Source organism: Aptenodytes patagonicus, chromosome 4 (genome assembly GCF_965638725.1).
Source record: "Aptenodytes patagonicus chromosome 4, bAptPat1.pri.cur, whole genome shotgun sequence".
In the NCBI taxonomy this organism is placed as follows: domain Eukaryota; kingdom Metazoa; phylum Chordata; class Aves; order Sphenisciformes; family Spheniscidae; genus Aptenodytes; species Aptenodytes patagonicus.
Genome location: NC_134952.1, coordinates 10,506,615 through 10,531,033, shown reverse-complemented (window position 1 = coordinate 10,531,033; position 24,419 = coordinate 10,506,615). Strand labels below are relative to the sequence as shown.

General features: G+C 36.5%; 1 protein-coding gene across 5 annotated transcripts in view; it reads right to left on the bottom strand.

Annotated features, from left to right (window-relative positions):
- The window catches only part of RGS12 (regulator of G protein signaling 12), an 88,202-nt gene that overhangs the window by 53,959 nt on the left and 9,824 nt on the right, over positions 1–24,419 (bottom strand). For 3 of the 5 annotated variants that reach the window (XM_076335853.1, XM_076335852.1, XM_076335851.1), the window contains exon 3: positions 11,161–11,280. In XM_076335853.1, coding sequence (XP_076191968.1) covers positions 11,161–11,280 — 120 coding nt within the window. Of the gene's footprint in view, positions 1–692; positions 727–1,166; positions 1,269–9,971; positions 10,104–11,160; positions 11,281–24,419 lie in introns of those variants that run through there. The other 2 variants (XM_076335856.1, XM_076335855.1) reach the window with 2 other exon arrangements.

Genomic DNA, 24,419 nt, shown 5'->3' with positions numbered 1-24,419 from the left:
ATTTGATTTTGAAAGCTGTATTGTAAACTTTGAAAAATACTTCTGTAGAGCCGGACTGTAAACTGATAATAAAAAATAGACTTTTTCAAAAATGTTTTTTAAATAATTACTATTTTTTTCCTTCTGTTGATCAACATTTTAAGACAACTAAATTCTCTCCACTAATAAAAACATGCAGAAACAGCATAACTTGCACATCCAGATGGAAGGTGACTTGCAGCCCAATAGTAAATTAAAATTAAATTACATATTAAGGAGGATATGATTAAGTGACAGATGACTGAAACACATTAAGCCACTTCTGAATTTCCTACTACTGCAGATGGAGCCTCTAAGAATCAATAGATTTTGAGGAAATCAATGTAAAACTGAGCATGAAAACTACTAATTTTTAAGTAAATAATGCATATATATCTTTCCTAAGCCTTGCAATTGTTTATTTCCCTTTTAATTTTAAAAACTGATAGTTTTGCTGCTATACTTTCAGCATTAAAGACAATTACACTCTGATATATACAGACATAAAGAATAAGACTATTATGTCAAAATTTGATAATACAGCTAGGACCTTTACTTACTACGTGCTTTCTGAGCAACAAGAAGCTGAAACTGGTCTGAAGTCTCTACACCTCAGAAATTTTGTATTCTATAAATACCTTTCATTTATTTTCAGTTATTTTAATAATTCATACCATCTGGGTTCTGTTTTATTGGATAAAAGTCCAGCTGGAAGAAAAAAAAAAATCGCTTTAGCGGCACACCTTAAAAAAACGCTGTAACAATTTGAAGGTAACTTGTAACTTTAACATGACATTCTTGCTTTACAGAAACATGTGCAAGTATAGTGAAAATTAACAGAAAGATTTATAAAAAACTTAATTAGAGAAGCATCTGTATCTACTAAACTCACTCATTTTACAAACAATACAATGCTAGAGAGATTTAAAACATGTCTATAAAAATGTTGTATTCTTAATTTCATAATAGAGATATAGAAAGTCAACTTAAATACTTATACTTACAAACTTTGTCTCTTTAAAACCTCATTGAATCCTTAGAAGCATTATTTATCTATTTCACTGCAAGATTTCTTAGCTCAGAAGACTACTCATTAAACCATATTCCTGTTTTCTGTTCGCTTTAGACAAACAAAACTTTATACTTACAGACACTTGACTATCAGTAAAAGTTTTCTCCATGTATAAATAGTTTAATAGCTCATTGTTAAGAAACAGTCCCTTCCACTTTATTATTACGCTCTTTCTGAACACATATTTACTTCTTCCAGAGTCCAGTAAAAAAATGAAGCTTCTCTGTCTGTTGCCCTATCAACACCTCTCCCATTCTCCTCCCTCCCCAGCACATTCTCCGCCCTAAATACTGGTTCTGTATCTTCTCATCAAAAGGAACAGGCAGCTTTTAAAATGGTGTTTAGGCAGGTCCTGTGTAACAATAAAGCTTCTGTAAAGACAACAGCATGCTGCTGAGGAATCTGCTAATGTAAAATGCATTCGGTAAAGGCCTACAGGACTCTATTAAACGTTTGTCCAAACTTGTTTAAGCACTGAGTCAACATCGTTTTCTCCTCCAAAGTATTCTCTTTTTTAATACATTCCCCTTTGATGAGTCTATTATCTGAATGAACTAGGTCATCAATCCCTATTATAAATACTTAAAATATAATCTAAAAATACTTTTAAAAAAAAATTGTTAATACTTGTAAGACTTACAGCAAATGTCTTTCAGTTTCTGGCATGTAGGTACGTGTCTCAGTATGATTACAATCACATGTATGCATATTATGCAATCTATCTCATCCTACCAAAATGCTCCGTGTTCTTTTGAGTAAGCAGGGCATTGGCATTTACAAGGATCGCGTTCCAAGTGAAACATGATTCTCGTAATTTTCAATACCACACCTACTCTCCAGACGGACCAGCAATATCCGTGTATTTTCAGAAAGAAATGCACGCACTTTCTGCTCTTAAATACCATCCTTCTGCAGTTCCTCGGTCCAGAGGGAAGTAGAGGATGGGATTTTTACTGTATTTTTTTAAGTATCAGAACAGATGAAATGTTTTGAAGATTTAATATTGAATAAAAAGCAGTAGCTCATCTAGTAGAAGCTCCACAGGTGACTTTTTTTTCCTTCCTCCCCAGACTTCACTGGACTGATAAATCCATGACAACAGTGAAAATTAAATGGTACCAACTCCTAGCCAAAATCCCAGCAGTTTAAGCACAGAGACAGGGTCAGAAACAATTCACGGATAGCTACAGTGCTACCATTTGTGCCATATGTATTCTGTGATTATACTCTAGAAATACCAATTCAGTTCATTCAATAAGGCCTTAATTCATTCCCTAACATTAACCAGGTCTCACAGAGCAAAAACCCCTCCTTACCCCCATTAGCACGTGACACGACAAAAAGACACACCAGGGAACAGGAGGAGCAGCCGAGGGAGGGCAGGAAGAGAGGCGTGAAACCAGTCACCCAGTGCCTCGTTCCCACCCAGGAACTGCATGGGCAATCCGTTTCGCAGCAGAAGCTCTAACCAGGAAAGCTGCAGGTGCCCTCTTCCTCAGGCAGCTGGAGCACAAACAGTAAATGCTTGCAGAGCACACGGCAGTTACACTGCGCTAGGAGATACTATGGTTGGCGAGCCCTTTCATTTACAAACAAACAAGTTTACACCAAGTGAAAGGTAATGCAGCTTCCTGTGCCGAGAGTACAATCCATAATCGCACAGTTAAGGAGAAGCAATGTCCATCCTTGAGTCTAAGAACATAATCAGTTCAGAACATGCGTTTATCAAACCCAGTATTATGTTTCCAGTAGTGGCCACACATGGATATCTACCGACGAGTAGCACAGGGCAACATGTAGGACATTTCCCTCATTACCTTCTCCCAGACTCCATGTTTTTTTAGTTCAGGAGATTTCCTGAATCTGGTGTGGCTTGTCTCCTTAATAATCCCCAGTGGCTCTCTTTTCCAAATACTTGTCCACTTTCCCCCCCAGGACATGCAAATTTCTTGCATCCACAGCACTCAGTGGTGAGGCATCCCGCAGACCGACTCACCTCCTGCATGAACAATCGTGTTCTTCTGTTTGTTTTGCTCCTGGCTCCAGCTACCTTTAATTAATGGTGCCAACTTCTTGTCCCGAAGGAGACAGTGAGTAGTCAATCCCAACTATTTTTTCTATGCCACCCATGACTTTGTATGCTTTCTTACGCCTTTCTGAACCTTTTCTACTTCTAATATATCATAACATTTTTGAACTAAAGAGAACAGGTGTGGGCAAATCACAGATGTATACAATAGAATCATTATGTGTTTTTTTCCTCTATTCCTTCCCTAATAATTCATAACACAGGATTTTGTTTCATTGCTACTGTACTGAGCTGATGTTTTCATGCAACCCTCCCTTATAACTCAAAGACCTCACTTCTGAGAAGAAACAGTCAGCTCAGAGACATAAATATGATTTGATATATGAAGCTAGGGCTATTTTGCCTCATTTCCATTGCTTTACATTTATCTGCATACATTTTCATCTGCCATTTTGTTGTCCAGTCATTCAGTCTTATAAAAGCAGCCTGCTCTCATCTTCAGAGACTGCTCTTGTCCTTCTTACCTTGAGTAACTTCACCTCACTGCTCACCTTCTTGAGAGGAGCCTTAAAAGATGCTCTTGAATCAACAAGTGTAACATAAGAAACCGAAGCAAGGGCCAGCCTTAAGCGGCAAATAATTCTGGGTTTCAATAACAGACCCCAGTGCAGTAAGCTATTATTCTGCCTTAATGTCATGTGCCTCATGAATTAGACCCAGAAGAGCGAACAGTTTCAGTTCAAAGAGAGTAAGCCAATTTTAAAAGAATGCTAGGTATCAAAGGTTACGGAAAAAGACACCCCTGAGAGGTTGCCCACCTACCAAGAGTCCCAGTTCTGCAAGCATTGACTGTTTCATCACTACTCAAGGAAACCAGAACCAAAAGAATAGAGCCAAAACCAAGGTCTGATACCTCATAAGGGATATGACCCCTCTGTAGCTTCAGGTGGTTACTTTAACTTGCTCACCCTGGCTGATCCATGTAGTTCCACAAACATGACTGCATCAGAGATGTTGACAGCTTCATGAATTCACCTGCGTCCATTTAATCACACATCTTAGGAATGGCGGTACTGACTACTGACAAGAAGTAAGGCCTGGTGCCTGAGGATTTACGCAGAATACAAGTTCATATCTAGTCCCTTGAAAGCATATACTGTGCCTCTGGTTCCGCGACAGAAATTGGCTTGTGTTGGAGAGCCAAGCCCAGAGGCAATAAGGCTTGGACAGCACTTGAGTGGCAGGGTCAGACAATGTACTGATTGCTTCCTCAGCGAGAAATTTCTCCATACAGTGCCAACCATCTTTGCACATATGGGGACTGAATTCCCTATGGAATCCATCCTAGGCAACACTCTTGGTTTCTTCTCAGGCACCAAAGTATGGAATGAGCACTGCCATGATGAGCACTGCTATATGCACCTCACAAAGAAAGTAGAGGTGAGATCCAGCTCTCAGCACATTCCCTGACTACTCCGCTTTTTACATGCAAATTTACATGGCAAATTTCTCCAGAATCTGAAATATAGAAAATAACCCAAAAGCAGGAGAAAACAGTAAACAGTAAAATTACCAAAGCATGGTAATTTTACAATTGCAATAACAGAGAACAAATCCCATTATTCTCAGTGTCTGGAAAAAAAATCACACAGTTTAACATTCTGGACTGTATCTAGAAATAAGTATCTCCAATTCATGATAAAGAGGTTACACACAACTGTACTTATCTGTTGACCAACCCACCTTTGTCAGATACTTTACAAAACAGGGTAAAGAGCATAAGAACTTTCCATGATAAAGTCTATAAGCGTAAGGAAAACTTAAGAGCATATATTGGTAATCTTTTAAAAATTATGGTACAGTATAAAATACCAGCAAAGGCTTAACATGCTAGTTAATGCTAGTGCACAACCTGTGGAAAAAATAAATAAATGTATACTGCTAGCACGATGTTTTCCTTCTTTAGGGAGTAACAATGGATATAACTAAAGTACCTGATAAGATCACACACACCAAAGTAAAAGCCTGAAGAAGATCCTCTAGAGTACACTGAAAAGAGTTAGAAATTCTTAACAGAGCAGTCTAGAGAACCAAATGTGAAAAAAAATTATGCTCTTGGAAGTCTTCAAGACATACTAAGAATGATGACAGCAAAAAAAAAAAAAAAGGTCTGAGGGATAACATAGGCACCATCCAGAATGAGATGATGTAACCTACAGACATACTGGCTGTATCTGTACTAGTCAAATAAATAGCGCCATAAGCCATCGTGTAATTCCAAAGACAGCTGGTGCTTTCTGGCCACTATCATACCACCAAGCTCTCCCACCCTCCTATCGATCAAGCTGGTTGCATCCAAACTGCCTGCAGGGCACAGTGATACTAGCTATTAGGGCTAACTTCCAAACCATGTCCAAAACCATTTGAGAAAATAAATTAGTTGGCCCAGGACAAAGCCACATAAATGACAACTCTAACAATGTGACAGTACAAACTGTCACTGTTTCATTTACCTACACAGGTGTGCAGCCACTATGCAGCACAGTCGGTAAACAACTCCAGCCAGGACTGCCAAAGGTCTGAACAGAGCAGAAGAACACCTGGCAGAAACCACTGGATGCTTTCAAAGCCTTACTGATCAGCTCCATGACCACATATGCTACAGTAATTCAAGGTAAAGAAATCAATGTTTAATGTCATGACTAACTTACACTATTTAAAGCTATATATTATAGTTCAGCCAGAGGGTTTGAGCTATTACAGCAAGAGAGTGGAAAATCACTAGGTACATATCCTACACTTAGCACTGTTTTAAAAGCTGACCCCTGGTGGCACACTCCAAGAAACAGGATCTGTTATTCACTGCTACTCCACCGAGCAACACTATGCAGGTTGAGAAACAAAGAACCTAGGCTGTGGTCACAGACCCATGAGCCTTCCAAAACAGCAGTGTCAGGGGCTGGACTGTGTTAGCATTCGGACTTCAGAACATCCATACATAAGACAGGAGTAGCCCTTTAAGAACTCTGTTATTAACGTGTTAAAAATACAGAACTACCTATTACATACAAAAATGGAGATTTTATTCTTGCATGCAGTTTTATTTCACAACTGGCCTTTTCTCCACCTTCATGAAAGCAGACAGCAAAACTGTCAATTGGTCAGTTACATCTTAGATAAAAATTAGGACAAAATACATGCAGAAGATGCAATACTTAAAAGTACATGGTGGAACCTGTGTATACTAGCTGCCCATGGCAAGTTATCATAGCTTAAAAAAATTGGTGAAACCTAAGACAAAAATATACTTTTTTTTTCAAATTTTAAATTCACAATTATAAACTGAGAATGAAGAGGCCTCTTGCTTTAAATTACATAATTATACTAGCCATGGTGGTGGCGCTGTGGTCATGGTGATGATCTAAGAACGTCAGTAAAGCAAGCTCTGCAGGAAGAGTTAATACTTTTTATTAGATCAACTGACAGGGTGGGAAAAGTTTGGAGCATGTTTAGCTCTTCTTGTCTGATTTTCCTAGTATACTAGTTGATCTAACATAAGCTATTTTCTCCCTGTGTAAGCTTTGTCTGATCATTTAAATCAGTCAAACAAAGACAGGTACCCACTTAAAAACTCATTATTAAGTCAAATGAGCATTTAGGGGGTTTTGCCACCCACAGATGCCAAAGCTAACATCCAGCAGAGACATGTCATTCATTAGTATAAAACCCCATACCGAAGAGATGTGTTGTATGCTTTCAATTAGCAGATGAAATGCAAAAAAAGTTGCTTCAGTGGAATTAACAAAACAGAAAAAAATCAAGCATTATTATCTATAATAACAGCTAATACTACATTATTAATGGTTATAATTAAGATAGAACATTCTAACAAAATTCCTCAAACTGATTTTTAAAAGGAATATATGATACATTCCAACTTTGAAAACATTACTAAACTTTAGAAATTTGATCCAACAAATGATCTTTTTCATATAGGATATAGCTTTAAGGTTTCCAAAACTGGATGAGGACAAGAAGAGCAGCAGCAACAGCCATCTTTTTTGTCCTGATGTTTAGTTAAAACAATTAAATAGTCTTTAATTTTAAAAAGATCTCTACTTTAAAGGATTATTTAACAATACTCAAAGAGCTTGACACTTGTTTGCCCAAGATATTACGTCTCTCATGATACTCTTCTGCCCTATTTTTAACCACTGAGAAATACCAAAAGTACAAGTGCCACAGTGATTTTCAGGAAACGCAACAGCTTTGAATGTTCCCCTTGGCGAGGAGGAACCTAAATTTGTTGGCTTCAAGGGAATACTGCAAGGGTATTTTTACAGACCTCAAGAAAAATTAAAATATTAATGAGCTACAGTTGAAAGTGTTATGGAATGTGGTTCTAAAACTGTAGATGAGTAAAAGGATTACTCTGTTTAATGTAAATTTTTACAAAGGCAGTGTTCTAGTCTCTGCAGTCTCACAGAGTCACCTTTAATGTGTTTATAAATCTGTAAACAATGTCTTTGCCAGGACAGAATCGTGCTAAGAGGATGAGAGTAGTAGCACTTACCTACAGGGAAGAAAAGTAGGAAGAAAGATAGGATCATGCTCTCTCATTAGTCCAAATATTAAATAATCCTAAATCATGGCAAGTTCCATTTAGCTTAAGCTACACCTTGCAAATATGAACAAGCAAACATGCTATAAAGTAAAATTGGTGGAAATCACAGAATTTTAACGTGGTTGTTAATAGACAATACTTCATAATGACAAACGATTCACATAAGGAAAATTTATTACTACATACAAAATAGGAATCTGTTCTTAATAAAAACACATTTCTTGTAATTTAATAAAGAAAAAGTTCTAAATACATTTCTCGTGAAAACAACATAATTAAAGTATATACTAGACATGCTAATTTTCTGAATTCAGTTCCAACTTACAAGATAATCATATTCAGCCCTGGTGTGAAAAGCACAATTTCCACAGTGCAGAAATAAAATTGTGTATTTTGTGTTTTGTGAAACATTTTCCACACCATAGTCACAGTGTAACTGCATCCATTAATTTTGCACTCTCATCCTATTTTGATCCCTCTAGATTTAAAATAATCTTGTATACAGGTTCTATTAGTAAAAACAGCACCTAGAGGTTAATCCTACAAACTTGTCTGTTTTCTTCTACGTATAATACAGCTTCTGAAGGTAAGAGGAAAATGTTTAAGGAGGGGCAACTGTATCATTACAGCTAATTCTAACCTTGTAAGAATATTGTCCGTGCATGTATAGTCGGTCATAAGCTAACAATTTAAAAGAAAAAGTGAAATATTATCTTGCAATCATTGTTTTCTTTTATTAAAATAATATATATTAAAAAAAATTTATTATTGGATAGATTTAAAATTTAAAAAAAACAAACTACAAAGAAATCACGCCACCTTATGGCAAAAGACAGCAAAACTGACGGCTGGTATTTCACACACTACAGCTCCAAAGACAAGAGGAGCAAGTTCATACTTTCACAAAAAATCCAAATACAGCCTTCTTCAGACCCATAAGCAAATAAACAGTGTTCAGCATATGCCCATAAAAGAAACTGCATGGAACCTACTTATACTGCTCAATTTAGAAGACTAAGTTGGATGCCAGCAGGAATCAAACCCACAAGCTCAGAGAAGCATATTCATTTTCAAACTTCATGTTTGGGTTAGTACCTTATCCATTCTGCTAAGATAACTGTAAAGAACACAAAAGCAACCGAGTAGCCTATATAATATGTTCATGATCATTATTCCAAAGGTGGAGTCTCTAAGAATTTCCTGGTATTGTTATTTCCTCTTCCAGCAACTCTAAATAGATGGCCTGAAACAATCTAAACATGTACTAACAACATTGTGTTCTACTACACTTAGTGTAACAGTACTTGGGAAAAGTGCTGCAATAACAACGTTAATGTTAGAATCAAAATTGAAACACCTCAACGCTATTTTACTTTGACTTATGAAATTTTTGAAATTCTTCTCTGGGTTGGTATTTCTCCTGGTGGCTAGAATATCATTCTCTTATGGCATGCAAAGGGAAAAAAAGAGATTTCAAAGTGAAAAGAAGCAATTGACAGAGAGCAGTCCACACCCAAATAGCGACATGAAGTAAGGGCATTCTTCCAAATACAGATTTTAATACAGATGCTTTCTTTGTCCAATTCATGCCGTGACCTAGAACGTAAGTTTCCCCATCCAAAGTAACAGCTTTAAGAATTATAACATTGGGTACCACAGAGAGCCTCTCAATCCCTCCTGTTGGTGCTACTCAATTTATATACACTAATGAATACCAACTAAGACATAATGAGAGAAAAATGGACTTTTTAGGCCAGAAATTAAATTATATCTTTGGTGTTCAAAATATGAGATGTGCACATAAATCTCTATGAAATTTTAAACTGGAAGAATGTGGTGTAAACCATGTTTTTCCTATTGCATATGAATTACTAGCACTAGGCTCTTAGATATTCTGAGAGGATTCTCTCTTACTGTGACCAGAAATTCTGTCAAAACTGGTAATATATAGTAGCAAGCTTTTTTGATTTAGAAGAATCACCATTTTCTGATGAAGAAAGATGTAGCTAGATGGTTCCCAAACAGCTTTATCCAGAGGATCTTGCTCTCTTTTTTAAAGTTATGCACTTACTGTATTAAAGTTATGAGTGCAAAGAAATGAAAAAGTATTTTCCATGACTAGAAAAAAAAAGCAAGATGCTTAAAAGCTTCAAACAACAAGGTAGAAATAGACCACAATGAAAAATGTCCTTTAAAACATCTGAGAAATAAGTAATTACAGTTCCTACCTGCATTCCCTAAGCACGCCAGAAGCTCCTTCCATATATTCTGTTCTCTAAAAATCCAGTGCACTGAGCTCCCCTCTCCTTCAGTTCAGAGCCAGTGAAATGCCGTTCTTCCTACATTTTCCCATGGCAGGAAACTCAGAATATCTCCCTCTTTCCTCCTCCCATCTCAAACACTTTTTAAACACCTCCTTCCCATTTAGAGGAATCAGTGTGCCACATTTCCTCCCATGCTGAAGAGCAGTATAATATATATTACATGGTTCCTATGCCAAGAGCTCTGCACATATTTTTGTTTCTCCCTAGCCACAAACCTTCTTCCAGATAAGCATGATAAAGGGGTAAGGGAAAAATATCTCTATTCACCTTCACATCACTATGGGTCAGGTTTTCCCGAGGAAGCACACTAGAAGAGAAGATATAATGAAGCCATATTCCTACAGCTGGTTGAGGGAGGCTCTCAGCAGAGCAGGAGGAGCAGCTTTTTAAATTCAGATGGCTTTTCGTTCCTTGTTTTCACCAAATTCAATAAGGTTTGGCCACTGAGGCCCAGGCATCAGCTGATGGTATACCCGTTGTGAAATAAAATTATTATATTACACTCAGAAAGACCCAAAAATCACCATAACCAATGACCAACACCATGTTGATTAGGAATTCCCTTTTCTCAACTGCTGACATATAAGGAGGAAAAACCTATTTAAGTATTTTTTTAAAACTTTTCCATACTCCGTAAGCTACATTCCTTAGGAAGTTATGTAAAGAGCTTGGTCCAGCAACAAATTTAACCCCCCAAAATTTTCTCAATGCAATGATCATCAGCTAAATGAAAAAAAGAATACGATGAGCATTTGATTTTTTTATATATCACGATACAATGATTTCTAAGATATGATCAACATTTTGATCAGCAAAACTGTATTGTTTTGCTCTACATGACCAGCTGTGATGAGTAAAATAAAGTCAAAATTCCCCACAGAAAGAATGGCCACTGCTGGCATCAATGTAAACTATTAAAGAAACTGAACAAGTCAGGTGATACCTGAAATCTGTATTCCCCTGACATAAATGTTATATGATGATTAGTAACTTTATTACACTACAGATATTACTTTCCTTCATTAATAATCAGCATTAACTACTGTAAGTTCCTCTCTAGGACTCACTTCTGTTTTAAGTGAAAGTTAATTACCTCAAGGTCATCCAGAGAACGAGTAATACTAAATCGCTTAGATCTTCCAAATGATCTTCGAACAGAAGAACGTGGGGGAGGAGCCTGATTTAATCCCATTGGATGTCCAAATTTTGTACCCTGAACAAAACAGAAAATATATTTTATTATTTCACTTCTTTAATTTTAGTACATTGCTGATCATAGTGACAGCATCTGAATTTTAAGTATGGGTAGGTACAGGAAGTAGGAATGTAGGAGCTGTACAGAAATGTAGGAATTCCAAGGAGATGGATTTGCAAACCTGCAAACAGGACCACAATTTCAACACAAGTTGGTTACTTGCCATGCCCTTGTAAAATCATGTATTAAAATCATTAAAGTTATGACTTTTCCAGTCTCAAGTCAAATATCATAAATATTCAGCATTGTTACTGTATAAACATGAGTCATCAGTTAGATTGCTAAAGTGTACACGTGCTACATGTCAGTATTAGTACACAGAGCTTAATTAAAAGCAAGACAATCCTAGCTCTTTACTGTCTTAACTGGAAAATTTTTACAATGACAAAATAATTATTCTTTCTATAGGAAATTAACATCCTAGAAATCATCTCACCCAGCTTCTGTTAGAATCCTTCTCCACACTTTTAAAAATCTTATTTTCACTACTCTTTTTTTTTTTTTTTTTTTTAAAGGCTTGCTACTGTGAAGTCCAACTTTTTAAATCACACATTACAAAATGCAGGAACTTTTGTTCCGAGGAAAGAAACTACCTCACTTGGATGTTCCATGACTAGAATTGGTGCTGCAATAATTAAATCTAATGGCTTTCTCTTTTCTCCATAATCATACTCTTTCTCCTTAAAAAGTCACCAGATGTCAGTCAAGCTACAACAGCTCAGCATGTACACATCTAATTTATGCCAAATGGCAAAGTGTAAGCTTAAACCTAAGAGTAGGCACACAGTCAGTGACTGGTGCTAAGCAGATGTACATAAACTCACTACATTACGAAAACTTGTGATTATGTGCCTGAAATTTTGGATTCCTTTCACTGTAACATTAAATGTGAGGAAAATTCATTCCTGTCTTCTGATGCTTTTTCACTTTAGAAAATAACAGAGTTTAATTCAGAGTAAATTTTCTTCTATTTCATTTCAGCATCTTTCTTCATCACAGTAAGCTTAAAAATATATTTATTAGTACTTTTATAATTGCTTATTGTCAGCTTTGTAATATTTATTAAATTTTATATTTGTATTTGTTTCTTCCTTTGGGCAAGTTGCTGTGCTCTCAATTCTGAAATAGTTTGGTATCCCTTTGATCACTTGTTTGAAAGTCTATATATGCCAAAAGAACAATGATAAATTTCACATTCTTATAATCTCATGCTAACAACCACTCATACAAAGTAGAGAAGAGCATCGAGAATATTATACAGCCTCCTTACTGCAATAAAAGATAAGGTATCCAACAGAAGATGCCTGCCTGTTTGCTTATTCCCATGGAGTCAACACTGTTCTTTAGCAACAGGGCTCTGTCACCAGTATTCACAACAGACTCTGTTTACAAACTCATAGAAATGTCAAGACATAACACAGCATACAGGAATCGGGATCCAAAGTGTGTAGCAGGGTTCATCACTGCAACAGGCTGAGACTCCAGCTTCCTCATTCAGTATTAAAAGTGATCCATTTTCATATGAAATCTCCTTCCCTCCCAATTTTCAATTTACTAAGGGCTTTTTTTATTGGCTGAGAAGAAAATTGGGCAGGTTCTGCCAAGGAAAACTGGAAATCTGGCAACTGGAGATTAGCTCTAAGGTTTTTAAGAGAACATTTAAGAGTACAGTATAAACAAGCTAAGATGGCTTTTGCTAAAATGATCAACTAAATGTGAAGACAGGAAAGTTGCTCTCTGTAAATATTCACAGATAGCACCCACTAGAATGAGGACAGTTTCTGTCTTTCCAAGCCACTTTTAAAATCATCCGTTCATCCAGGCAGGTACCACTAAAGTTCACGCTTGGCTCATACCTTACAGTCACAGCAGTCTTTCCTGTCTAAACTGAAATCATACAATCACAGAATCATTAAGGCTGGAAAAGACCTCTAAGATCATCGAGTCCAACTGTCAACCCAACACCACCATGCCCACTAAACCATGTCCCTAAGCGGGACATGGTTAGTCAGTTTAGTCAGATTAGTCTAAACTAATGCAGTAATCTGTGTCAAACAGTGAACTCCACATTAACCCCTGACTATATTCAGCAGTATCCATTACTATTACCGCATAACATGTTAAAACACTGACATGGCTCCTCCTGTATGAGCATGTTCCTGTTAAAGCAGCATGAATATATGTGTACAACTACTAGGTTTCACCACTAGTCAAGTATGACCACACCAGTTTTGCAATTTTTAAATTTTTAAGCTGTGAATTAGTGAAAAACTATCAGACTACGAACAGCTCAGCAAATTCTAGGGCTAGTGAAATTAATGACATCATTAGTGCAAGTACAACGGGTATTTTGAAACTAATGAAATAGTTACACAGTATGGATTCTGCTTAATGGTCTTTCATGTATTTCTCAAAACAAGATGCATCCCTCAGAGGACTTCATCTTTCAGAAAAGAAAACTGGTGAAAGGAAACAAAGGAAAAAACTACCAATAGGAGTCATATCTATTTTGAATAATGAATACATTTTCACTTTTCTTTCTAATTCAGCCCAAAAAGAATATAAACTGTCCAGTATATGTTTAAATAGTGGAGACTGCCGTACACGATTCTGGGAGAATAAGACATACACCTAGAGAACATACACTCAAAAAAATTTTTAAACAGTAACATTACAAATTGAAGGAACGGGAACAAACTGCCTGAAGACAAATCTAATTAGACTCCACTGAGAAGCAGATTCTAGATAAGATTAATTATCACCAGATGTCCCATTTTAGAAGTAAATGCTGCTTACCTATTTGTGGTCAGAAACATAACACAGACAAAGAGGGAGAGCGGACAAAAAACACTTGCAAATTGTGTGGTAGTAGAAAAGAGAACAGTAAATTAGTATCCGATCAAAATTTTTATTTACGGTTTTTGACATTCTTATAGAAAACTCACTACTGAGCCCTGGATGGAATGGTAAAGATAAGAGCAGGAAAAAAAAGACCCTGAGAATAAAACAGTGCTTAAGAAACAATTACAAAATGTAAAAATTCACTGAGCTAACCATTTTCCCAACCCATTTGGATAACAATTGCAATTAGGAAAACATTTTCAACAGACAAAAATCTCCTCCTTGCTCTGAAGAATCAAATTAATAATCTACGAAATTAAGGAAGACATTGCTAAAAATAAGACTGCAGTTCACAAAGTATTTAATTTCCTGGTAACGGTGCTGAGAAGTCTCCCTTTTCATCTTTTCTTGACTCTATTCCAGACATTCACACTATGAAGGCAGACCTCCTTCTGCAGATCAATTAAAGAAATTGCCTTGCATACACACACGCACACAAATAAAGAAAGAATCACGTAGCTTAAGCAAACATTTTGGCAAATGTTTTTCATGGGACTCTGAAGAGCTGAAAATAAAAGCATCCATGACTTGAAGAGAGAACAGCCATTGCAACTACAATGCACTAATCAGCATGGCTAAAGAAATCCACAGTATTTGAGCAAAGAGAGATTGCTAGTGCAACGACTGATATTAATGTAAATTTTGCAGTCTGTTAGCCATAAAGACATTATCACACACTATTAAAGAGATATTACAAAATATTAAATGTACCTAAAAAAATTTCAAAACAGTAGACTATATGACCAACAAAATGCTGTTTCGTTCACTGTTAGCTGCCAAACTAAAACACTGGAATTTGCTACATGAACATTAGGCTGTGTTTTCTTTTAAATACAGCCCTAGAACTATTTACTATTGTATCTTAAAGATTCTCTTCCGGAAACACTGTGCTGCTGAATCTATAAAAGAAAACTCTAAAAATATCTAGATATTCAAGAAAATCTAGGAAATCCTATCACAGAACAGTATTCTGATACTTCACTAAGTGTCTTCATTTTAGGAATCCAGAAACAAACAGAAAAGCACAGAAATTTGTGAAAACAAGTTCATTAGTGAAAAGCACGTACTACAGCAATACATCCTCTGCATTTTGCAATACAGATACTTACAACCCTGCTACTACTATCTATCATGGTGAACATACAAAAGAACATCTCTCTAAAAGCCTTTATCCTGTTATGATTTGGCAGATGGAGAGGAAAAACAACAAAGGATTAAAGGAATTAACACACTGATGCTCTAAAAAATCCATTCCTTTTCCTATTCTCCTAACAAAGTAAAAAGTATGAACTAGCATGGACTGAAATACCAGTTGAATGTATAATCATAAGAGAAAAAGCAGGACAATAACTGGGTCTGCACTTTTTTTTTTTAATATATGACTAGATCACCCCTTTTCCTTAGGCTAACAGGAAATGGCAAGCCCAAATACATTCCCCTGAAATAACCATCAATCACTGACCAAACTATAGTCTTTCTTTCCCTTCAAATACAATTTTTTTTTTAATTTAATTTTTAACCTGCTTATTTGGCCTTGTGGATGAGCTACCTCCTAATCTACTTGACAAGAAAAGCATCAAAAACAAATGTCACCAGAGGAGGATTGATATAGCAGCAGTTTGTGAATGTGTCCAAGTGAGACAGTTTCTGTCTGGTAACAAGAAAGGTGTACAAGAAACATACAAATGAGAAAGTGGAAAATGTTGTACTTCATGCATTAGCAAGACAGAGGGAGTGAAGAAGAACATGACTCGTGTTAGACTGCAAACAGAGGGACAGAAAGAACAAAAATGATCCAATACAAGGTGACTTGCACAAATCTAGTTCTTTAAAGACAGAAAGAAAAAGGATGGGCTGGGCTCTTAGAAGTAATTTTAACTGATAAAGAAGTTAGGCAGTAGTTCCATATAACATTATTTTCAGCAGCTGTGCTAGCTTAAGGACTTTGCATATACCTCTGACCACTCATGCCAGCTCCCAAATTGCAGCAGGCTGCCCCTTCATCTCTACTAACAATAAGCTATAGTTTATGAAATGAAATAATCTTGTTTCTGACACAGATCCACAGTCATGCCAACACAACGGATGATGCTCACTGCCAACTCCAGCCTGAGCGTGACAGGAACTCTTTAAGTTGGTACTACCAAAGAAATGCAATGCGAAACGATGATAGTCAATACGATACTCTAACCTGGAGCTTGAGTGCACAGAAGCAAGTTGATGAAACCTTATCAATTATTCAGAACCCAAAGAAACCAAACACCTTTAGAAAACATCTTCAATTAACTTAAAGAAATTCCCAGCTATAACATGAGCTGTATCATGCTCTCTCATATTCTAGTAAATGCACTTATCAAGTATTATAATTTTTTAACAAATTGTCATACATAACAACCTGAAATTTCCATTTTGTACTACATAGTCTTTGTGTCTCTCTACAGTTAAACATATATTGTCCTCTCATCCAAATATCTGGATATAACTAATGAAACAATGAGATTCCTCTCCTCTGGTACAACAGTTTTAAAGCTGGAGGAGCAAGAAGGAAGTAGCAAGGAGAGGACACTGGTAGCTTTTGGAATACAAGAGGCTGAGGAAGTGGGAGATTTTTGCTAGGTGTTCAAGCATCCTTGACAACGACAAAATACAGGGAGCTGGCAGCAGGAATCCAGAAAGGGGAAAAAAGGAGAAAGAAAAACTGTGAGGCTTAGGCCAGCTTTACAACATCTAGCAAATTTAACCTTTTCATGGAAAACACATTGCAGTTTGTTACTTTGAGGGGAAACTAAAGGGGCTGAATCTTATGGGACAGAGATTTTGGCTGCTCTGTGGAAGAAGAGGAAGAGGGAAAGGTAAAATATAAGAAGGGGGGAGCTAATCTAAAAAGTTAAAAAAACACTGAGAAGCCTCATCATCTACATTTACAGAAGGATGCTTTTGAAACTTTCACAATGAAAGCTAATCTCACAAGATTCACAGGCATGTGAGTGAAATAATTTTTTAAAATGTTTGAGGAAAAAAGCATAAGAAAGTAATTGAATGTCATGAACAAAGTTATAAGAGCTCTAAAACAAAAATGTTACTGGTATGTAGTCATTTTGATAGATATTGTTTCCTCCTCCTGTTCAGGTGGAACAAGTATACTATCCTCTGTCCTGACCATCTAAGATAATACAAAAAGACCACGCACATGCTAGAATGGTCACACAGGACCGCTTGCCAGCTGGATTACAAAAATTCAGCAGAACAACAGTTTGGGGAGTCTTATACAATCCAGCTAAACCACGCTTGCAACAGAAACAACCATCACTACCCAGACAGCAACTGGCCATCCTGCTCCAGAGAGTCAATTCCCCAGGTAAACATCTCCCTATACTAAAAAGTTCAATAAATTAGATTCTTTTAGCAAAAACTATGTCTACGTGTGTCTGTACAAGTGTCAACTCAAGTACTGATTTCTGATTAATTGCCTCTAAAAAGCACGTAACAAAAGGAGGGTGCTATATTCACAGATTTTATCGCAAAAGAAAAAAAAGGAACAGCACCATTTAGAAGGCCTCAATTTAAGGAGCTCAACTAATACAGAATTTGCTACATTCTACGTGTCACAGAGCTTAATCATACTAACTATAAAATCACAAAATTTTTATTTGTCCTACTCCTATTTCCAGCTATTGAAGCTTTTGGAAACTCTCACTGGTTTTAGGTTTGACTCTATGACTTTGTATGGTAAAGTACATAATAGTTTGGAACCCAGATACAGAGATCGTATAATTTGGAACTTCTGTGGCTATTCAAAACATGCCAAATTTACTCTCGGATGTTAAACAGCAGAAGGGTCAGTCTGGAGCAGCAGTTTCATCTTTACAAAAAATGCAGGTTTAAGACCTCAGAAAGAAAGTTCCTAATTTAGACCCTTCTGAAAAAGGATGGGAAACGGATGCCACAGTAATGCCAATATAGTCAGTGCACAAAATCTCAAAAAATACCGCAAGTCTTGGAGGATCATAGAACAAAGCAGTTGATACAAATATTATTCTGTCATCAATATTAGTCTCAAATCCTGCTCTGGACCATTTGGCTTAATCTTCCTCTGTTGTCCACTACCATCCCTAAGGGCCCATTCTTCTGATTATGGGTCCTGTTAGCTGAGTGATCACCCCACTATAGCAATGCAGAACAGGCAAGACTGTAGGCCATGACCTCCCTTTAGTCCTCATCCTATCAGCCAGCATCACATGCTTGTCCACCCAAAATCTGACAGTGCAGACTTGCAGGACTTGTAAAGTGAGGGTCTATGGGGCCTGAGAACAGGACGGATTGAAAAATGGGGTATGTTGGGGAGATAAAGAGATAAAAGAATCTGGCAGGTAAATGGGAAAAGAGCTTGCTGTGGTCCAGTCCCCTGGACCATAACAGGAACAGAAGTGGTAAATCCTGGGGTACAGGTAGGCATGCTGATAGAGGGCTCCATATGCTATGGAACAAAAAAGGAATGAAGTAACACCCTTCAGGCTGCCCAGCGCTGCTGCCATCATCATGGATTGACATCATCTCACAAAATTGGATTAGGTAGGGGAGGGTTAATTAAAAAAGGTCTAGCATCATTCAAATTTTACAGACAGCTTTTCCACAGGCTTAATTACACTGCAATTACTGTAATGTGGGGGTTTTTTGGCACCAGTATGACAAAGGATTCAAATGGTATTATTCACCATTACTGGTCAATGGATTTGATCACTTTTAAGAATACCTCTTTACTAATCAGATGATAATGACATATTTCACTGCCTTCTAACCATTACAGTGGATTTTTAATGGCAGTTAGGCCCATAATATAATCAAGAATGACGTAAAATTTCATGTAAGATCTCCATGCACTCTGGGAAGACATAGAAAAGAGGCTGTCCTGTCACACTGGACATCCAAGTAAATGAAATGTATTGCTTGTCTCCTGCACTAAGGTTACTAGGCACGAAACACTGACCACCTACATTTCAGTACTATCCTAATCCCTTTTCAAACAAAAAACCACACATGTTGATGGTATTAATGCAGATGGAATAGTAAGATCACTTTGTCAGTATAACTAGATAATAGTATCTTGTATGAGTTGGAAGCCTATTAGTTGGAAACTGCAGAGGAATAGAAAGACCTGAGTACACTAGGGGAAAACGTGGAGAAAATTACAAGTACACACATAACAACTGGTTCCAAATCATCTTGAACATTAGGTAGGCATTAGCTAGGAACATTAAGTCAGTATGGCCCAATAATCAGGAACAGTCAAAAAGGCAAATGAAGACTCATCAGAAAAGCAAAAGAAATCAAGAAATAAGCTTTATGAATACATTGCCTGCCCACACATTTTAAAAACTGCTTATGGTTCTGGTCAACCCATCCCGAAAGTAATACAGTACAACTAAGGGAGGAAGATTACAATTATGAAAAAACTTTTGTATGGGAGGAGACTAAGCTGACTTCTGCTTGGAAAGTAAGTGATTGGTGGTTGAGGTTTAAAACAAAATAAAATGACTAAGAGAAAATAAATAGAGAGTAAGATTGTTCGGTATTTCTCATGACAAGTATTAGCAGGTATGAAATGAAACTATATGGAAAGTACAATTATGTATTGTTTTCTTTCCTAATCATTTTTCTCCACACTATTTTTTTCATTGTTTCTCAAGATGCTACCTCCTCCTGTGACTTTGCAACTCAAAACTAGCTCAGAAATACTTAGATGCCTGCATACTTAATTATGTCAATTGGAGTCCAAACCACTTGATCTAGAAAACATTTAAATTCAGGTGTAATGAAAAATTCTAAATCTCTAGCACATAAAATTGAAATGAGAAAATTTCACAAAGTCAACATTGCTCTGCAGACATTTACTGTCCAGATTTTATCTAATCTATTTTTCAGAGAAAACCACCCAGCATTATTTTGGCTTTCTATACATTTTTGAAGATCTTAGAACTGACCATTTTTTTAAATTGTTATTTTAGGAGATTACAATACATATGGAAAGGCTGCATGAAATTACTAAACATTTAAGTACCTTTCATTTTCTCATAGCAAAATGTATCAGACGACCTATTTCATGTAAATGCCTCTTTGCAGACTAATTCGCATTTAGCACATTCTCAGACCTAGCTTGGTGTTTGGGATTTCAGTTGAGTTCTCTTTAAGGTACGTACATTTCAAATCAGATCAAAGCCTATAATTCCAAAGGTTAACATTAAATTGTACTGCATAAGAATAGCAATCCAGCTGCCATTAATTCTGCTTTATAAACAGCTGGGGTGGAACAATTAAAGCTAGTGAGCAACCAGAATTGTAGAGGAAAGGGAAAAAAAACATGTAATTATACAACAAAAAACAAATATGGGAACCACACAGCTTTGCCAACAGTATCTTTGCATCTAAAAGATCTGCCTTTCAGTTAGTTCACCATCCAGTTACCAACATTAAAAACTGCAATTCTTGGATTTGAAGCAAATTACAAATTATCACCAAAAAAAAAAAAAAATCCATTTTTAACTTGAACAGCGTATCTTTTTCAGTAATACTTGCTCTGGAAACAAAGACAACTCTGAAGTAGTTACAGTTAAACTTCTGATCAAAACAGAGTAACAATAATAGTAACCTAGAAAATCTATTAACAAGGAAAGATGCATTAGTGAACCCCACAGTACTGCTTACCTGTCTTTTCTCTTCTACATTTTTACAATATTTTCAGTAGCTTAAGTCATGAAGGTTACAAAGCAGTTGATACATTTTTTTGATTTAAAAAAAAAAAAAAGTATTTGCAATACTATTGTCCAGTGAGTCTCAGACAATGAGATTATCTATTTTTTCTTCCTGTAAGGTCTACAAATAGGATCCATTTACAAATTCACACTCTTCATGAGCACAAACAATAACGTGGTCAAGATAGAAGTCTTATAACAACTGTGAAGCAGAAAAGGGTTTCAAAAAATCAATACCCAAAATTTTAAAAGGCTTTTTAATTACTTTTTAATAGATTTGTCATATTCACTTGGAATAAACCTACTACCCCAATACTAGTTATTAAGCTCAGGCTGTAAAACCTCTTGTGATCTTAATTGTTATACTCGCCTCCACAATATTAAAACAGACTTCCTTTTAAAAAAAAAAGAATGGTGAGAGGTCAATGCCTAGGTTCCTGTCCTCAAGGAGAGAAAATTCAAAGACTAAACTGACTGTTATGAAGCTTTCCAGTGGAAAAAGGAGTATTTTCCCAGTAAAACTTAATTTAAAACAGTAACGGGTAGACATATTTTTGGCCAGGCGCTAGCCCAAAAACAGGGAGTGAGGGTTGAACAAAATCAAATGTATTATATTAATTTAGCCTAGAGGGAAAGGAATGCTTCCCTGTTCAGCAATTTCTCAAGTCCCTTGCCAATCCTAACATCCCCTGATGTTTTCATATTGCTTATGGTGCTTTTCTTTTGCGTAACCCAAAATCATGCAAAAGGGTGAGTAGGCAAGAGACTGGAACTTAGAGGTATGCTGAAGAAGGTGGAAATAACAGTGCAACAGCAAAGATCGTACAGTGCAAAAGGAATAACAAACAAAAAACCAGGAATTATTCCATTCCCACTGAAATCATAATCAGTCTCTTCATCTGCTAATCTCATAGACCTCATTAGGCCACGCACCCCTAACCAGTATCGGTCTTATAGCAATTCAGAAGCTCCTTGCTGCCAGAAATCATCCTTAGTCATTCTGAGATTCAAAGCCACCTTCCATAATCTTCCTTTTCAGAGAATTTCAGCAACATCATCAGGCCTTCCGCTAGTCAAGGAGACCCCAAAAAAAGTCTCATAAGATGCTTCAATAGAAATCTGTTCACATGAAACTTTTAAGAAACACAGGAAACATGAAGATCAGTACAGGAAATAATTTTAGAGGTGCATAGGGCCAGAGATACCTTCCAGTAAATCTCAGTCAGAAGAGGTGGAATAGAACCAAAATTTCCCTGGTTTGGTTCTCCTCTTCCTGTGTACAACAACCATCTTAAAAGCCAAAGATTAAAAAACAAAAAATACAGCAATTGTGAATGTATAAGTTCAATAATTTAGGGAGAAATTCCTTACAACATTTCAAAGCAAAACAAAAAACCTCATGCTATCCAGTAACATTTAATCAAATTAGGCGTTTTTAATTTTTTTCAACTATTCACACTTATATTGAACTTTAAAATGCTTTGTAGCAGTGTGAACAATATTAATATTTCAAAAGTGTTTTTGCCAATTATTACAAAATTAACAATTCTTATTTGTGAGCTGAAAACTTCATCATTAAAGGGACTACAACACTAAAAGGAAAACAAAGCTCAGAAAACATGTTTACTTCCTTGTAACCTGAAGTCTGAAATGCCATACCTATTCCTGCCCACAAGAAACACGTGCCAGGTCCAGTTCTGAAAGTGCAATTTTAAATAGCTAAGTCCACTAGAGCTTTCTCACATTTGCTCTTGTGCTCTGTACAATTCACAAATGTTTTATCAGCACAGCTATAAAACCAGGAAAGAGTTTATGCCCCTCTTACCCCCCACTAGCACTGTACAGTACAGCATATTTTCCTGTATTACATGCTGTGATCATCACTGTTTAGCTGCACAGCAGTTCTGCTAGATCAGAATTGCATCCAGGAACTCACGTCTTTTCCCCAGTGTGTAATGAAACCTCCAAGGAAGACAGTATGTAATATGGATGTGCAAAGTCCATCACAAAAAAACTCTAGCTTTGGTAACCTTTTCTCCCTCTAGTGGCTTCTGCACATTCCCACTTGTAGGATACATTACCCTTCAGTATTAATGTAAAAGACAAAAAAACCCACCTTAATTAAAAAGCAATTTAAGGACTGCTCTGCCAAATGAAGCATTAGACTCAGCCACTAGGTTGTAAAAATATGAATGTAATCCCACGTGGCCACTTCATACACTTTATTCCATGACTGGAATGTGTCTGAGCATGCTGTGTAAAATCAGTCCTTACCATTTAAAAAGGTCACAGGAAGCTGAGGATGTATAGTTTTCTAGAACACAGGATCTAACCCATCTGAATATGCTTTGGAATAGACAGTCTTACCTCTTCTCTTCACACAAAGCAAAAAAGAGAGTCTGAATTTCTGAATATCATTTGCTTATGAAAGCGAGTTAGTGCTCTAATATGCAAAAACATAGATTTTCCCTGTTTCTGCAGTACCTAAAGAAGTACAGAGGTACGTTCATCAATAATGACATCCCCTGACTATTTTCATTAAAGATTTAAGATGAGAACACAGTACTACTTCATCTTTATGAATTACTCTGAATAATGCTAAGTGCTTGCAACTCACGCTTGCAAATGATTTCAAGAATGTCATGAGCTTTTCTCATCAGTTTCAATAGCCTTCAATAATACCGACAAACAAAATTAAAATGCAAAAAAGGTTCTGTAGCCTTAATGAGACTAAATGCTAAAGCCATGTAGGAACATTTTAAATGTGTCTTGCAAACAAATTTGTTATTAATCAAAGAACAGAATGCGTATTTTATTAGTAAATAGGCTTAAAAGGGAAGATTAATTGAGGTATTTAGTGTTGGAACATATGTTCTGGTATATGCTGATCTGAATGATACAGTAGGTGAAATACTATTACTGTTTACCCACATAGAGAACATCTTTCATCTCAAAGTGTAAAATTTTCTGAGAGATTTTCATTAGTATATTCTTGACTTCCATGAAATAAATGTTTCAAACATTTCAAAAATATTTTTTTTAGTTTTAAATCTCTGAAAAAAAATCTAAGCCATGTTACTATCATGGACAACACTGCGGCCACAAACTTGTTGCAGAGACCCTGAAGGAATTTCAACAGCATCCCATGCAGCTGGTCCTGTTCCCAACGAGCACTTGGGACCAACATCCATAATGCATCTGCACCAGGTGCTGCATCTGAAGAGGCCTTTTCCTTGGTCCATCAGTAAAGAGATCATGAAGCATGTAGTCTTCAGGGTAGCAGACAGAATTGATTGTTAGGTGGTTTGGGTGGGCAATGTTTACAAATTAAGCGTTTCTGTTTGGATAATTCATTTGATTTTTGAAAAGTGTGAATCACCTTGTATTTAAGATCACTTGAAATTTAATACATTATTGTGGGTCTGGAAAATATTGCCACCTGTAGCA